Source organism: Narcine bancroftii, chromosome 3 (assembly GCF_036971445.1).
Source record: "Narcine bancroftii isolate sNarBan1 chromosome 3, sNarBan1.hap1, whole genome shotgun sequence".
NCBI classification, from domain to species: Eukaryota; Metazoa; Chordata; class Chondrichthyes; order Torpediniformes; family Narcinidae; genus Narcine; species Narcine bancroftii.
In genome coordinates, this window is record NC_091471.1 from 226,753,811 (window position 1) to 226,771,185 (window position 17,375).

At 42.4% G+C, this 17,375-nt stretch overlaps 1 protein-coding gene across 9 annotated transcripts in view; it reads left to right on the forward strand.

Moving 5' to 3' along the window:
- Positions 1-17,375, forward strand: part of cnot6l (CCR4-NOT transcription complex, subunit 6-like) — a 134,826-nt gene that overhangs the window by 77,974 nt on the left and 39,477 nt on the right. For 8 of the 9 annotated variants that reach the window (XR_011354200.1, XM_069926773.1, XM_069926768.1 and 5 more), the window contains one exon: positions 2,180-2,230. The exons of the other annotated variant lie outside the window; for it this stretch is intronic. Coding sequence is in view for 7 of the 8 variants with exons in the window: in XM_069926773.1 (XP_069782874.1) it covers positions 2,180-2,230 (51 nt within the window). In the remaining variant the exon portion in view is untranslated. The remainder of the gene's footprint in view (positions 1-2,179; positions 2,231-17,375) is intronic. 9 annotated transcript variants of the gene reach the window in all.

Here is a 17,375-nt window from a genome sequence, read left to right on the forward strand (position 1 = left end):
GGAACATTCAGGTGCTCATGTCTCCTGTCTCGGCCATGTTTGTGTTATAGCTATAATATCCTGGTCCCTTGTACCTAACCATGCCATAAGTTCATCCTCTTTGCCTGTTAAACTTTTTGCATTAGAATGCAGTTCTTGGATTATTTTGAAAGTGAATTTATGTCTTATTGGATCTACCTAGATTCTTGGTTGAGTGAGAAATTAGTTTTTTCAAAAAAATGCAGTTTAATTGATTGTTCATTCGATGAACTTTCAATCATTTTATGGAGCTATTTTTGTAAGCAATTAACAGCTGAAAGAGAGATTTGTATGATGTTTCCTCAGTCTTTGCTGTCTTGATGTATCGTGCAGCCAGTGATGTATTTTTGAATCACTTTGGTAACGTGGGAAGGATGACTTTTTTAACAGCAAACCCTATAAACTGTAATGTGATAATAACCAATCTGCTGAAGAATTCGGCAAATCAAGCTGCATCAGTGGGAGAAAAGGAGTGGTTACTGTTTTGGGCTGCAACTCGATATCAATACTGAGAGGATGCACTACAGACGCCTGAGTAAAGAGGACTGGCGGGGACAGTGCCCCACGTTGGATTTGTGAACTAGGTAGAGGTGAACATGATGGACAGAGGTAGACAAAGTGAGAGAAAGGCAAGAAAAACGAACAGGACAGCAGGAGGAAGACCAGTCATACAGAATGGAGTGGGTTATTAGAAATCAAAAGTTGCCAGTGCTGGAGAGACCAAAAGGGAATGAAGGGGGAAATAGGTGGGGGAGAAAGAAAGGAGAGAGCAGAAGAATCCGTTGGGGAGATGGAGGGTGGATGAGGATGGAATCAAATGTAGGGGGGGAAGGATGTGAATGTGGGGGGACACAGTGGGAAAGGGGAGAAGCAGAAGAGAAAAAGAGCAGAGTCCTCTTCCCTGAAATTAGTAAATTCTGCATTTATACCATTGGGCTGTAGACTGCCCAGGCAAAATGTGTGTTCTTCTAATCATGTTAGACCTCACTGCCAGTGGAAAAGGCCCAGGTCAGACATGTCAGTGTGAGTATGGGAAGGGGAGTTGAAATGGTAGCTCATGATAGCCATTGCAAACAGAGGGTAGATGCTCTGCAAAATGGTAACCAAATCTGTGTTTGGTCTTGACACACAAGAGGAGGGTACATTTGGAATGTGGATTGTAGCAGATGATGTTAGAAGAGGCACATATGAATCCATGCCTTACATGTGAGGGTTGATTAGGACCCTGAATGTTGGTGATGGGGGGAGTGCAACAGCAACTGTTGCCATTTCTGCGGTTGCAGAGGAAAGTACTAAGGTTAACAGAGAGGTGGTTGGAGAGGGATGAGCCGACAAGGGAATCACTGAGAGAGCGATCCCTATGGAAGGCAGGAAGGGATGGGAAGGAGCAGATGTGTCTGGTGCTTGGGATTAGTTGCAGATGGCACAAATGATGGTGTGCTGAATATAGAGGCAGCTGGTATGAAAGATGAGGATAAGGGGCACCAAATTTCTGTTCTGTTTGGAAGGAAGGATGGTAAAAGTAGATTTCTGAGAATGTGAGAAAATGCAGCTGGTGGCTCTGTTAATGACAGTAGAGAGAAAATTGTATTGCTTAACAAAAGGAGGGTGGCGCATTTAGCGTGGTGGTTCACACAACATTCTTACAGTGCCAATAGCCGAGACCAAGTTCGAATCCAGCGCTGACTGGAAGGAGTTTGTACATTCTCCCCGTGTCTGTGTCGGTTTCCTCCGGGTGCTCCGGTTTCCTCCCACCCTTCAAAACATACTGGGGGGTGGAGGGTTGTTGGTCAATTGGGTGGCATGGGCTCTTGGGCTGAAGGGGCCTGTTACCTTGCCGAATGTCTAAACTTTAAAAATAAAGTTAAAATTTCAGATGTTATGGAATGGAATGCTTTGTATTGAGAAACTGGAAGAAAAGGATGGCATCCTTAAAGGAGTCTGGGTGAGTGGAGGTGTAGTTGAGGAGACTGAAGGAGACAGTGGGCTTGTAGTAAAAGTCAATAGATAACTTGTCAGTAGATCTCCTGTCACTGTATAGGAGACAGGAGATCCAGAAAGGGAAGAGATGTGTCAGAAATATTCCAAGTGAATTTCAGAATGTGGTGAAGTTGATAAAATAGCAAATTTGATAAAATTGACTTGTTCTGCACATACACAGGAAGAACTCCAATGCTGTCATCAAAGAGGAAGAGTTGGAGGTGGTGCTGGGGTAGGTGTGGAGCAAAGACTTTTTTTTACACAGAAAAAAAGGGTAGGAGTAGTTGAACCCATGCTAGTGCCCTTTGATTTCAACAAATGAGAGCTATCAAAAGAGAAATTATTAAGAGCGAAAATAAGTTCTCCCTCCTGGATGAATATTGGTATCGGAAAACAGGTCAGAATATGATTTCAGGAGCGAGCTGAGGACTTTGAGATGTTCCTCATGGTGGGATGGAGATGTCCTTAAGACTGGACATCTGTGGTGAAAGTACAACTCCCAAAATTACCTCAATCACACCACCTCCAACCCAGTCTCCTGTGAGTATGCATCAGTTTCTCTGCATCTCAATATGAGGCCTTCCATTCAAAGACATTTCAAATGATCTCATTTCTCAAGCAGCACGACTCCCTGTCTGCTGTGATCAATAGAGCATCTCCTATATTTCCCGTCTCTTGGAGATCTACTCGTTCTAACAGAACAGAGCTATGGTTCTGGTTGTCCTTGCCTTCCAGCACTAGCCTCTGCATTCAGCTCATCATTTTCTGATATTTTGCCAGCTGCAACTGGACCCCAATGCCAGACACTTGCATCCCTCCCCACCTCTGATCTGCCTTCTATAGGGATTTCTCTCTCCATGATTTTCTTGTACAGTCATCTCTCCACACCAACCTCTCTGTTTCCCCTGGAACTTTACCCTGCAATTGCAGGAAGTACAACTCTGTTATGTTTCATCCCTCGGTACTAGCCAAAGATCCAAACAGCTCTTCCACATGAAGAAAAGATTCACATGGACCTTTTCTAACTTCAACTGCTGCATTCTGTGTTCCCAATGTAGCCACCTTGCCATCAGCTGAACAAAATGCAACTTGGGCACCATTTTGCAGAGCATATATGCTCTGGAGTGGCCATCCTGACATTCTAGTTCCATGCCATTCAACTTTCCCACCCACATTGTCTTTCCTGGGACTTCTCCACTACTCGAGTGAGACCCAATGTAAACCAGAGGAACAACTCCTTGTAATTTCTCTGGGCAGTGTACAGTCCAATGGTACAAACAGAATTTTTAAATTTTAGGTGCTAAGTCCCCTTTCTTCTATACTCACCCGCCCCCCCCCCCCCCCCCCCCTGTCTCATTAGCCACCCAGCCCCCCACCTCTTCTCATCCCCCTGTATGGTTTTGCTCCTCTCCAGATGTATCTTCCCACTGGTTTCTTGCGCTTGCTCCTCTTTCCCTTGCCTCCCACACCCCTTCCCTGCCACCCTCACCTGCAAATTTACCAGATTCCAGTATTGGCAGCCTTTATCTTTTATCACCCACTTCTATCTGCATGACTCAGATAATGAATTTGTCATGTATATTGCACATTGTACATAGGCACTGAAATGGGCTGAATAGGTATTTGTTAAAAAATATAATAGTGAACTTAATTGAATTAAAAATACATAAAATAGGTGGATAATAAATATTTACTGCCAAAAAAGATGCAGACATTCCTTTTGTGCTGTCATAACTATCCACAATTAGTGTAACAAGGAGAGATCCAAAAGAGATGGTTGCAGAAAGAAAGCTGTTCAGACAACTTAGTGTTGGTGTTCTGCTCTTAGGTGACTGGAAGAAGTTTGTGACCGGATAATAGTTTTTTTTTCTCTGATGTTGGTTGCCTTCCTGAAGCAATGCCTCACACAATGTCTGTAATGGATGGGAGGACAGAGGACTGCTGGACCTGGCTATGTTTGCATGAAACACAAAAGTCTACAGATGCTCTGATTTTAGTAAAAATGCACCAAAGTGCTGAAGGATCTCAGCCGGTCTTTTCAGCATTTACAGGAGGTAACGGTACATTGCTGATGTTTCGGGCCTGAGCTCTTCTTCAAGGAATAAGTAGAAAGGCTATGTTTGCTGTCATCTGTAGCCTTCTGTGTACCTGGGCAACCAGTCAGCATACTTTCCACAGTGCACTGTAGAGGTTTGATAAGTTTCCCACAACATGCTAAATCTCCTTAGAAAGCAGATGCATTGATGTGTCTTCTTCACTATTGCCTCAATATGTTGGCTCCAGGAAAGGTTTTCTGAATCTTGGACTCCTGGGAACTGGAAAGTTCTAACCCTTTCCACCTCCTGTCTCATCAATGAGGAGAGATGTGCATTCACTTGGTCTCTCCTTCCTAAAAGTGTGTTACTATCGGTGATGTTGAAAGCATTATTGTTGTTCTGGCACCACCTGGCCAGGTTCTCAATCTCCATCTGATATTTTGACTCCCCTTTTCCAGTTATTTGGCCAACAATGCTGGTGTCTGTCGTCAGTCCACATTCAGCTCATCTGTTTGTTGTTCTTCTCTCTCTCCCTTTCTCTGAAATCTGACAATCCTTTGCCTCTGTCTGTCATATTTCACCTCTTCCTGGACTACTAATCCCATATTTTACCCATCTCACCTCTCTTATCCTGTCCTCTTTACTCTGTCTTCTGTGCTACAGTTCCTCAGTCCTGATAAAGCAATTTGGCTGAAATGTCAATCATTCCTTTCCTCCCACTGATACTCTTTGATCAAAGGCCATAGCATAGAGGAGCAGAAATAGGTTTTTCAGCCCAGCATCTCTGCCATTTAATCATGAGGTGATCCATTTTCCCCACTCAACCCCAGCCTTCTCCCCATAATATTGATGCCCTGGCTAATCAAGAACCTATCAATCACTGTCTTAAATACAGATGCTCCTCGATTTACAATGGGGTTGCATTATAACAACCCCATCATAAGTCTAAAAAATTGCAAGTTGAAGAATACAAGTATACACTGACGGTGCTGTATCACACCCCACAGCTCTTTATCAGTCCCTACACTGATCCCACTGCCCAGCTGTCTTCGACAATGCTGTATCAATTCCCAAAATGATCCCAGGCTGTGGGGCTCTTTCCCCACAGCCCTGCATCAGTCACACATTGATGCAGCTCTCCCTTGACAGCGTTGTATCAGTCCCCACACTGATCCCACTGTATTACATGAAAGTAAATAACGAGAGTCAAGATATTGTACAATATTAACTTCGAAATACGTGTTTAGCCCACTGCTCTACTTATTATACAGCCATGGCTGAGTGGCCAGGCATAATTCCAATGCCATCTACAAGTTTGTCAGTGACACACAGTTGTGGACAGAATCACAAACGACAGTGAGGAAGTGTACAGAATGGAGATAGATCAGCTCGTTGAATGGAGTAACGTCAACAAACTTGCGCTCAACGTTAGCAAAACCAAGAGATGATTATGGACTTCAAAAGTTAGGGGAACATGACCCAGTCCTCATATTGGGTTCAGTCGAGGAGAGGGTTGAGAACTTCAAATTCCTGGATGTCAGCCTCTCTGAGCATCTGTCCTGGAACCTCTATGTTGATGCAATCACAAAGAAGGCTCGCCAGCAGTTGTACTTTGTGAGCGGTCTGAGGAGATTCAATCTATGACGGGAAACTCTCAATCTTCTACAGGTGTACCGTGGAAAGCATTCTGGATGTTTGCATCACCCCCTGGTATGGAGGCACCAACTCTCAGGACGAGAGTAAACTCAAGAGGGTTGTTAACTGAGTCTGCGACATCACAGCCACCAGACTCCGCTCCATCGAGGACATCTACATGAGGCGGTGTCTTTTTTTTTAAAAAAGGCAGCCTCTGTCCTCAAAGATCCCCAGCACATAGGCCATGCCCTCTTCATTCTGCTACCATCGGGAAACAGGTACAGGAGCCTAAAGATGAGCCCTCAGCAGCACAAGGACAACTTCTTCCCCGCTGCCATCAGATTCCAGAATAATCAATGAACCAAAGACACTGCTTTACTTTTCGGGCACTACTACTTTATTTTTATTGTTGAAAGTAATGTTGAAAGATGGTTATGAATGTTTACACTGTGATGCAGCTGTAAAACATTGAATTTCATGACTTGTTCATGTCAATAAATTCTGATTCTGAATACCAGCATTACATTTGCCTTTTTCACCACCTTCTGAACAAGCAGGTTTATCTTCAGGTTATCCTGCATGAGGACTCCTAGCATCCTTTGCATCTGGGATTTTTCAATTTTCTCCCCTTTTTAAAAAAAAATCGTCTGCCCATTTATTTTTTTTCTACCAATGTGCATGACTGTACGCTTTCTAACCTTGTATTTAATTTTCCACTTCTCTGCCCATTCTCCAAATCTAAGTCCTACTGCAACCTCCGTGTTTCCTCTACACTTCCTGCTCCTCCACCTTTTCACAAGATTATGTGCAGAAGTAGGCTAATTGACCCATAACCCTTAATGCCCTGACAAATCTAATACCTGTCAATTTCTGTCTTAAATACACCCAAAAGGCCTGTGGCAACATTCCACAGAATTCAATCCTTTGGCTAAAGAAATTTCCCCCCTTTTGTCCTAAAATTCCTTTCTGCTGCCTCCTTATCTTAAACAGTGGAGTGACATTTGCAATTCTCCAGTCCTCTGGAACCATGCTAGAATGCATTGATACCTGGAAGATCATTACTAATGCTTCCACAATCTCTGCAGTAACCTCCTTTAAAACTCAAGGGTGTATTCAATTTGGTTCGGGAGACTTGTCTACCCTTAAACCATTATCTTCCCAACTACCTTCTCTCTTGTGATCTTGGCAGCTCTCACTTCACTTCCCAAAGACGCTTGAGAGTCTGGTGAGGTATTAATGTTTTCCACCGTGAAGACTGACCCAAAATATTCATTCAGTTCCTCTGCCATCTCCTTGTCTCCCATTGTAATCTCTCCAGCATCATTCTCTCTACTCGTCTCTCTTTTGGTCTTTATATACTTAAAAAAACTGTTTGAGTCCTCTTTGATATTATTTGCTAACCTTGAATAATTTCTCTTTTCCTTCCTAACCACCTTCTTAGTTGCCTTCTCTGTATTTATAAATTTTTCAGTTCTCGATCTTCCCACTATTTTTTGCTTCCTTGTCTGCCCTCTCTTTTGCTTTTACTTTGGCTAACTTCCCTCGTCGGCCATAATTGTCTCATTTTTACATTCACAACTTTCTTTCCTTTTGGTGTGTACCTGTCCTGCACTTTCCTCATTGTTTTTCAGAAACTCCAGCCATTGCTGATCTGTTGTCTTTACCCATTAATGTGCTTTGGCCAGATCCTCTCTCATGCCACTGTAATTTCCTTTACTCCACTGAAATATTGACACATCAGACTTTAGCCTTTCCTTTTCAAATTTCACAGTGAACTCAATCCTCACTGTCTCCTAAGGGTCTCTACCTTAAGCTTTCTAGTCACCTCTAGTTCATTTTATAGCATCCATTCCAAAATAGTCGATCCCCTTGTGGGCTCATCAGCAAGTGCTCCAAGAGCCATCGGATCAGCATTCCACAAACTCTCCCCCAGGAATCCCATATCGACCTGAATTTCCCAATCTACTTTCATGTTAAAGTCCCCCATGATTTTGTAGTCTACATCCTGGCAGCTGTTTGAAGTCTTGCATACATCTGCCATTAGTGTCCTTTTCCCTTTACCATTCCTTAAGTCAACCCATAAGTATACATCTTCTAATCCTCTGTAACTGCTTTCCAATAATTTGATATTGCAGTTTACCAGCAGAGCCACGCCACCCCTTTGCTGAGGGGAGGCGGCCACAGAGGTGCTCTCCACTAACTTCCTGTAGCTCCTGTCTATTATGTGTTCACTCTCCCTCATGAGCAGTAGGTCATCAAGCCCCAGCTCCAGTTCCTTAACAAGCTCCCTAAAGAGCTGCATCTTGGTGCACCTGGTGCAGATGTAGGCATTGGGAAGGCTTGGAGTTTCCCGGGACCCCCACATCTGACACTCACCACAAAGCACTTCACCTACAGACATTCTACCTAGTCAGTTTAAGTAGTACACACTTCACTTACCCAGGCTATTACTTTCGGCCCTTAACTGTTCTTGCTTTCGTAGCATCTGCAAACTTGATCGCAAAGCCTTTCATTGCAAAATCTAAATCATTATCATTTTTAATATACCACCTAAAAAGAAGCTGTCCCAAAGCCAATCTCTGTGGAATACCACTGGCAATTGGAAGCCAATCAGAAAATAATCCTTGTCTGCTTCCTGCCCATCAGCCAATGCTCTACCCACACTAATGTATGTTTTCTGTTATACTATCAGTCCTTGTTAAGTAGCCTTGTGTGCAGCACCTTGTCAAATGCTTCTGAAAATCCAAAATCATTGAATCTCCCTTATCTGGCTTCCTTGTCACAAAGAATTCCAGTAGCCATGTCAAGCAAGATTTTCCTTTCAGGAAACCATGGTCTATCCTGTCACATGCCTCCAAGTACTCGAACGTCATCCTTTACAATTGACTGCAACATTTTCACAACCACTGAAGCCAGGCGAACCGGCCTATAATTTCCTTTCTGCTGTCTCCCTCCCTTCTTGAACAGTGGGGTGATATTTGCAATTTTCCAGTCGTCTGGGACCATACCAGAATCTATTGATTCCTGAAAGATTATTATCACTCCCTCCACAATCAATACCACTATCTCTTTCAGGACCAGAGGGTGCAATCCATCTAGTCTGGGGGACTTATTCCACCTTCAGACCATTCAGCTACTGAGCACCTTCTCCTTTGAAATAATAACTGCACTCACTTCTTTTTCCTGTTGCCCTTCGACATCTGACACGCTCCTCGTGTCTTTCACAGTGAAAATTGTTACAAAATACTCATTGAGTTCCTCTGCCATCTTGTTATTTCTCATGGTCCTATATCACCTTTTTTTATTCTTTACAAAGCTTTTTGTATCCTTTTGATTTGCTGAATTACTTTCTTAGTTCATCTTTTCCCTGCTTGTGAGTTTTTCAATAACCTGTAACTTTTTGAAAATTTCCCAATCTTCAATCTTCCTATTAATATATGCTTCCTTGTATACTCCTCTCTTTTACTTTCACATTGGCTTGGACTTCCCTAGTTAGCCAAAGTTATGACTTTTTTCCATTCTCTGTGTTGTTGGGTATTTATTTTGCACCTTCCCATTTCTTGCAGAAATTCCTTCTGTTGCTGCTTTTCCATCCTCCCTACTAGTGCTTCCTTCCAATCTGCTGAGGTCAGTTCTTCTTTCATGCCACTGCAATTCCCTTCACTCCACTGAAATTCCAACACATCCGTTTTTATTTTCTCCTTGTTAAATCTCAGATTGAACCTCATCATATTGTGATCACTACCCCCCAAAGGTCAAGTCACGTTTATTTATTGTTCATGCCATGCTCACATGGTAAAGATGAGATTGCATTTCTCCAGGACCATGGAGCATATTTACATAAAAGTTTGAATAGAAATTAAACACATTGAAATAGTAAGATGTATACAGTGAAGTCCCCAGTACATTACCCATATATGTTTTGGAAATTCAGGAGCCTGATGGCTTGAGGGGAAAAAAAACTGTTGCCCAAACTGGATGTAATGACCTGAGTACGGCAGAAGGGAGAACAGTTTACGTGAGGAATGTGTGGAGTCCTTCACAACGTTTGTCTTTCGCCTGTATCGAATGTTGTAGATGTCCTTCATGATAGGAAGAGAGCCCCCAATGATCTTTTCCGCTGACTCCACTATCCTCTGCAGGGTCTTGCAGTCGGAGGTGGTACAGCTTCCAAACTAGGCGATGATGCAGTTACACAGGATGCTCTTAATACATCCTCTGTAGAATGTAGTGAGGATGGAGGGTGGGAGGTGAACTTTCCTCAGCCTTCGCAGGAAGTAGAGGTGCTGCTGGGCTTTCTTGGCTATGGAGCTGGTGTTGAGGGACCAAGTGATATTCTCTGCCAAGTGCACTTCAAAGAACTTGATATTCTTGATGACCTCAATGGTGGAGCCATCAATGGTCAGCAGAGCGTGGTCCCCCGGACCCTCCTGAAGTCGACAAACATCTCTTTTGTTTTATTAACATTCAGATACAGGTTGTTGGCTCTGCGCCAGTTCGTTAGTGACTGCACCTCATCTCTGTATGCTGACTCCTCACGGCCTACCACGGTCACGTCAGCAAACTTGATGATGTGGTTTGAGCAGTGTTTAGCTGTACACTTGTGGATCAGCAGAGTGAACAGCCCCGGGGGCCCCTGTGCTCAGTATGATGTTCTTGGAAGTGCTGTTACTGATCCAGACTGCTTGAGGTCTCCCTGATAGGAAGTTGAAAATCTAGATGCAGAGGGAGGTGTTTAGACCCAGCAGGCTCAACCTCCTTATCAGATACAGATGATTCTCTTGTGGGCTTATCAACAAGCTGCTGTAAAAAGCCATCTCATTGGCTTTCTACAAAATCTCAAGATCCAATCCCAGCACGGTTTTCCCAATCTATTTGCATGTTAAAATCCTCCATGACTAACATTGCCCTGCTGACACATCATTTCTCTCTTCTGTTGCAATTTGTTATCCACATCGCAGCTACTGTTTGGAGGTCTGTATATCATCGCTAATAGTGTCTTTTAACCCTTGCCATTTCAAAACTCAAACCACAATGACTGCATCTTCTAATCCTATGTCACCTCTAAATGTGGTTTCTTACCAACAGAGCCACACCACCCCCTCTGCTTACCTGCCTGTCCTTTTGATACACTCTGCCTCCTTGGATATTCAGCTTCCAGTGACATCCATCCATTGGCCACGACTCCATTATGGCCACAACATCATACCTGTCTCTGTGTAGCTGTACTTCAAGGTCATCCACTTTATTTATGTGCAGAAATACAAAACCTTTAGCTCTTTATTTGTTAAATTCGACTCCCTGTTGTATTGCAAAGCATCCCCATGTCTGCAACTTTGTCTTAACTGCCTGTCCTTCCACACCAACTCCCTTGCCCCTCCTTGGTTGCTAGCTGCCTGTCCCTCTGCTTCTTCACTATGGTTCCCTGAACTTGTTCAACAATTTGTTTGGCTTCAGGTTCCAGCATCTGCAGTCACTTGTGCGTCTTGTGATGATGACCAGAGATTATTAATGTGGATTATAGATCAGTGAAGTAAAACATGGGAAATAATTCCTCTCTTGTAATCATGGCTTTCAGTTTTTAATTTGCAAAGTAGACAGGCTTATGTTTAATATATAATGTGAATGATGTTGGTTCTTTCAATATAGTGCTTTCTTAATCCTCTCATGATCACCTCACTTGTACTCTTGAGTTCAGAATCAAGTTTGCCAACGTTGCTGAAACTTTTAGTGTGATAGGTATAAAATAAAGTTCCAATTTGCAGGAAAGAGTCTGTGGCCTGGTTAAGTGAGCATTAAAATGCCATATAGAATTCAGTCTTCAACTTGTGAGCTATTTGCGCACGTTCATGATAAATGCCAAGTTGCTCAGGGTAGTGAATCGACACTCTTGAAATGCCTTTCAACAGATCCCTTTAAGGGCAAAGCAGAGGTGGATTGGGTGGTTAAGAACCTGTGGATTACTTGCTTTTATCAGAGTATGGAGTGTTAGGGTAAATGTCCTGAAGGAGTCAAGTGTAGCAGTTTCACCTCCCCTGCTGTTACTGAGGGGAGGTGATTTCAGTTACTCCAACAGTGATTAGAATATTGTTCATGGTCAAAAAGTGTAGGCTTTGCTGAAATGTGTGTGCTCCTGTTAAATATATTGCAAGGGCACAGAATATTCTGAGAGGATGCGGAACCAAAGCCAGAACTCCCTAAATGAAATGAAAAATATTAGCTGAGTGGGTTTGGGGGAAGAAAGGAAAAGAGAGATTGTGAAAAGAGAATGATATTTAACAGAAAGCAGGAAACCAAAGCTGGCCGCAGACGTGTGAGCACATAGGGTGAGGGTTGACGCAATTTGGGATAAAGAAGGAATTGCAAAGAAGTGGAAGATTAAGTTGAAATATTGAATTGGTACTTCAGTTTTTTTTTTAAAGGGTTGGATGCTTTCAATGAAGGGGGAGACATTATGAATAAAGGGTGGAGAGAAGATTAGTGGAAAGATTGGACATGCTCAACTTGGCCTGATGGGATGTATTCAAGATTGCGATATGGAGTTAGGAGAAACGTTGGCATAATTTTGCTCCCAGGCCAACGTCCCAAGCCTTCGACTATTTATACTCAGCCAGCTCCAATTTGCATTCCTGACGCCAGACTCCTGAAGCGAGACACTTCTTCCATTTCTTGGCATAGCTAAAGGTTTTCAGGAGAAAAGAGAATCCTTCAAGTCTGTTTTTAAAGCCTCATCAGGGGAGGGGAGACTGTAACATGCTCATTGAAAGTATGTGTGCTTTATCGGCTACCTCAAGACGCATAGAAAAGGAATGGAAATAACTCCTTGTTGAATCATAAGGAGTGAGTTAAGGTAAAGGGGACATGCCAAAGGGCGAGAAAATGGCAAATCTTATATTCTGTTTCAGAAAGAAGAGCAAGGGAAAGTTTGGCAGCAGCAATTTTTGTTGGAAGATGATGAATTTTGAGCCAAAATGTTGACTGATTGTTTCTACCAAAGGATGCTGCCTGACCAATTGGGTCTCTAGATTCTCTTTGTTCACTATTATAAACAATGATCAGGCAAAGTATTAACACTCACTTTGAGAAATTTGAGTTTCCAGAGGAAAACCAGTGCAAATTTGTTGAAGGCGAATTTTGTGTAGAGTAACAGAAGATTGAGTGAAGGAATTGAGCAGTTTTTTTAAATGAGTTCTGAGAAGGCATTAGACAAAGTTTCATGAGTTTACAAAATTTGAGGCCCATGGTATTGTAAGGGTCTAAGACGGCATAAGCAAGATATTTGATTAAAGACTGAAAGCAGTTTGTTAAATAGTTGCTCTTCAGACTGGACGATGCGAACATGTAATATCAGATAAAATTAATGAGTGCATGGTCAAATGACAGCAAACTTGCAAATATGGTTAATGGGGAGAAAGACAGCGAATGACACTGTTCCAAAGTGACCTGCGTGTGTACATATTCAAAATCTTTCAATGTGATGAAAGAATCATATCACATAAAACCGATCCTTCAGCCCAACTCATCTATGTCAATTAAGATGGCATTTTGGGCTCGTCCTGTTTGCCCATGTCCTTCCGAGACTTTCCACTTCACGTGCAATGCCCTCCATGATGTTTGGGACAAAGACACATTTTTCCTTCACTTACCCCTGTGCTTCACAGTTTTAAATTTCTAATTCAATAATTCACATGTGATTAAAATGCATTTTCAAATTTTATTAAAGGGTATTTGTGCTCATTTTGGTGTGACCATGTAGAAATTACAGCACTTTTTGTACATAGTCTCCTCATTTCAGGGCTCCATAATATTTGGGACAAAGCAATAGTATGTATATTAAAGTAGTTATGCTTATTACATGCTTATTACTTTGTTGCATGCAATGACTGCTGGAAGACTGAATAGGTGCTGAATATCTTCTGGTGATGCTCTGCCAGGCCTCCACTGCAGGCTTCTTCAGCTCCTTCTTGTTTTGGGGACTTATCCCCTGAGGTTTTCTCTTCAGCATATGAAACGCATGCTCAATTGAATTTAGATCAGGTGGCTGCCTTGGCCTTTCAAGAATTTTGCAGTTTTTAAGCTTTGAAAAGCTCCTTTGTTGCTTGAGCAATATGTTTGGAATTGTTGTCTTGCTGTAGGATGAAGTTTGGAGGCATTTGCTCGAATTTGAGCTGATGTTTCTGTACACCTCAGAATTCATTTTGCTACTGCCATCAGGAGTTAAATCATTGATGAAAATAAGTGTACCAGTACCTGTGGCAGCCATACATGCCCAGGCCATAACACCTCCACCACCATGTTTCATAGATGAGGTGGTATGCTTTGGATCTTGGGCAATTCCTTTACGCTTCCACACTTTATTCTTGCCATCACTCTGAGGTTCATCTTGGTCTCTTATGTCCACATGACCTTCTTTCAGAATTCTGCAGGCTCTTTTAAATACTCCATGGCAAACTGTAATCTGGTTTCTGGCTAGCTAGTGGTTTGCATCTTGCAGTGTCATCTCTGTATTTCTGTTTATGAAGTCTTCTGCAGATAGTCGTCATTGACGCATCTACACCTGCCTCCTGAAGAGTGTTTCCGATCTGTCAGACAGGGATTTGGGGATTTTTCTTCATTATGATGAGAATTCTTCTGTCATCAGCAATGGAGATCTTCCTGGACCTCCCAGTCCCTTTACGGTTACTGAGCTTACCAGTACGATTTTTCTTAATGATGTTCCAAACGGTTGATTTTGGTAGTCCAAAGGTTTAGGTAATGTCTCTTGCTGTTTTGTTCTTGTTTTTCAGCCTCATAATGGCTTCTTTGGCTTTCATTAGCTCAACTCGGTCCTCATTCAAAAAATGGCAACTGCAAACTTCAAAGGTGATCCAAAGCATCAATAGAAATATAGCTTTTTCTTTCCACTCACATACCACTTGAAGTAATCCCATCGGTGCTCTGTGATTAGTAAGGAATTGCTTAAGGTGGTATGGGAGAGGGAAGGGAAAGTTGAGAACACTTCTCTGGACCCAATTGTTACTGAAATATTTTGCTTGAGAAAAATTGTCTTTGGCCCATTTTCTTTGGAGTTATGAAACCGTGCACAGAATTAGTAAATTGGGTACAATTAAAAAAGTGGTTTTCAAACCTTTTCTTTCCACCCACCTATCACCTTAAGCAATCACTTACTAATCACAGAGCACCAATGGCATAGGGAATACTTAAAGTGGTATGTGAGTGGAACGAAAAAGGTTGAGAGCCACTGATCTAAAGCTTAGAAGCAAGCCTAGCTCTCTTATACCTGCACTAATGAAGCATCAAATATACCTTAGTAATAACAAACACCTGTGAAACCAAATGTCCCAAACATTATGATGCCCTGAAATGGGAGAACTTTGTACATATATATAGTGCGGTAATTTCTACATGGTCAAACTAAAATGTACACAACTAATCTTGAATAAAATGTGCAATGTGCACTTTAATCATGTGTGAATTGTTTGATTACAAATTTAAAACCATGGAGTATGGGAAAATAAAGGAAAAAAGTATGTTTGTTCCAAACATTAAGGAGGGCACTGTAGCTATCCAGTTGCCTTTGAGCTAGTAATTGTGCCCACCTCTGTAGCTTTCTGTAGTATTCATTGCAGATACTGTACCCGTTTGTTTTGTTTTTTTAAATGCTGCCCCTTGGGTCCCTCTCATCTTGAACCTATGCCTTCGAGTTCGAGAATTGTCTACCCTCGGAAATAGACTATGAACATTCACTCCATTCATGCTCCTCATGAAGACTTTTCTAAGGTTACCTCTTCATCTCCTGCACTCCAGAGAATAAAGACTCATCCTCCCCAACCTCTCCTTTTAGCTCAAGCATTTCAGACCTGGCAGCATTCTCGTGAATATCCTTTGCACACCCTCCAATTTATTGATGTCCTTCTGTTGCTGGACAACCAGAATTATACACAACACTCTGTTTGATTTCACCAATGCCTTGTACAGCTTTATCATCAGGTCCCAACTTAAGTGCAGGTAGTCCCTGACTTACCACCTATGCAACTGAACGACCATCCACACATATGACCAAATTTTAAACTGTGTAAATTTTTTAAAATATAATTTATGTTGTACTTCACAAAATATAACAGGGATATAGAGCATGTAAGAGTCAAAAGGTGTGTACTTACCTTGTCAGTTGGCGTTCTGGGGTCCTGGGACTCGGCACGATTCCTGTGCGGTGAGTTCATGTATTGGGAGTTCGGTTGGCGCACGTGCAAGAGTTAAGGATGTGATTTCACTGTCGTCAGAACCCACTGAAGTAATCAAGATAGCTGCACTCAGCCCTGGGACCCTGGAACGCCATCTAACAAGGTTAGCATGGACCAGAATGTGGAAATATTTGCCAAGGTTGATCTACAAATTCAGAAAGCTTTAAGTTGTTATTGTCAAATGTATGATGAAAAAAAAAGACAATGAAAAGGTTTGCTTTAAGACTTCAACATTCCACACACAGACACAATTCTGACTTGCATCCATTCCGAGATATGACCGATTCTTCGCTCCCCATTACAGTCGTAAGTCTGGGACTACCTGTCCAGTACCCCAATCAATGAAGGCGAGTGTGCCAAACGCTGCCTTCACACTTTCCAAATAAGTCATCATTTTCATGGAACTCTGCAATTGTACCTCAAGGTCTTTCTGTTTTACCACATTTCTCCAGGGCTGTGCAAGTCCTGCTGCCATGGCTTGACTTCTGAAGTGAGGACCTCACACTTGTTAGAATTCCACTTAACATTTTATTGGTTCACTTTCCCAACAGATTGAGATCTTGTTGCCAAACTGGTGCCATCTGCTAATTTATTGATCATGTTAACGACATTGCCATGCAAGTAGTTAAAGTAGATTATAGACAACAATGGAACCAGCACCAACTTCAATGGCTTCCCGTTGGTCACAAGGCTTTAATCAGAAGAAAACCGCTCCCCCACTATTGTTCTCTGTCTTCTACTTCTGCCAGTTTTCAATCCAATTGACCAGTTCATCTTTGATTCCATATGATTTTAGTTTAGGTTTATTATTTTCATCCAATCCTCAGTGTAAGAACATGCAAGCACATATTTACAAGCGATTTATTTGCAGTACATATATAAAATTAAATAAATATTGTTTAATAAATAATGGAGAGATTGTCTGAGCAGTTCATCACTCATTCAGCCTTCTCGTCCTGCTGCTTCCTGCTCTGATATTCCTGTATCTATTTCCTGATGGGGGTAGGTGGAAGATGCGATGTGTGGGGTGGTAGAGGTCCTAAACGATTTTGCGAGCCCTCTTCAGTCAATGATCCAGGTCGATGACATGGATTGGGAGGTGAGATGCGGTGGAGAAACTGGCAATGCCAATGATCTCTCTGCTGCTCTTAGGGTCCTGTGGCTTGACTGCCGATCCAATGCTCGACAGAAACCATACCACTCTGTGATGCAGCCAGCCAGGATGCTACTGATAGAGCTCTGTAGAAAGTTGATAGGATGGTGGCCGGTAGCATTGCCTGCTTCACTCTTCTCAGGAAGTGTAGTCACTGTTGCACCTTCCTGGCAAGTGAGGAGATGTGTGTCTAGGATCAGTCATGATCTAAGTGGACTCCGAGGAACTTGATGCTCTCTACTCGCTCCACTACCGATCTATTAATGTGTAGAGGAGTGGTGGTTTCTAGTCCTCCTGAAGTCCACAGTC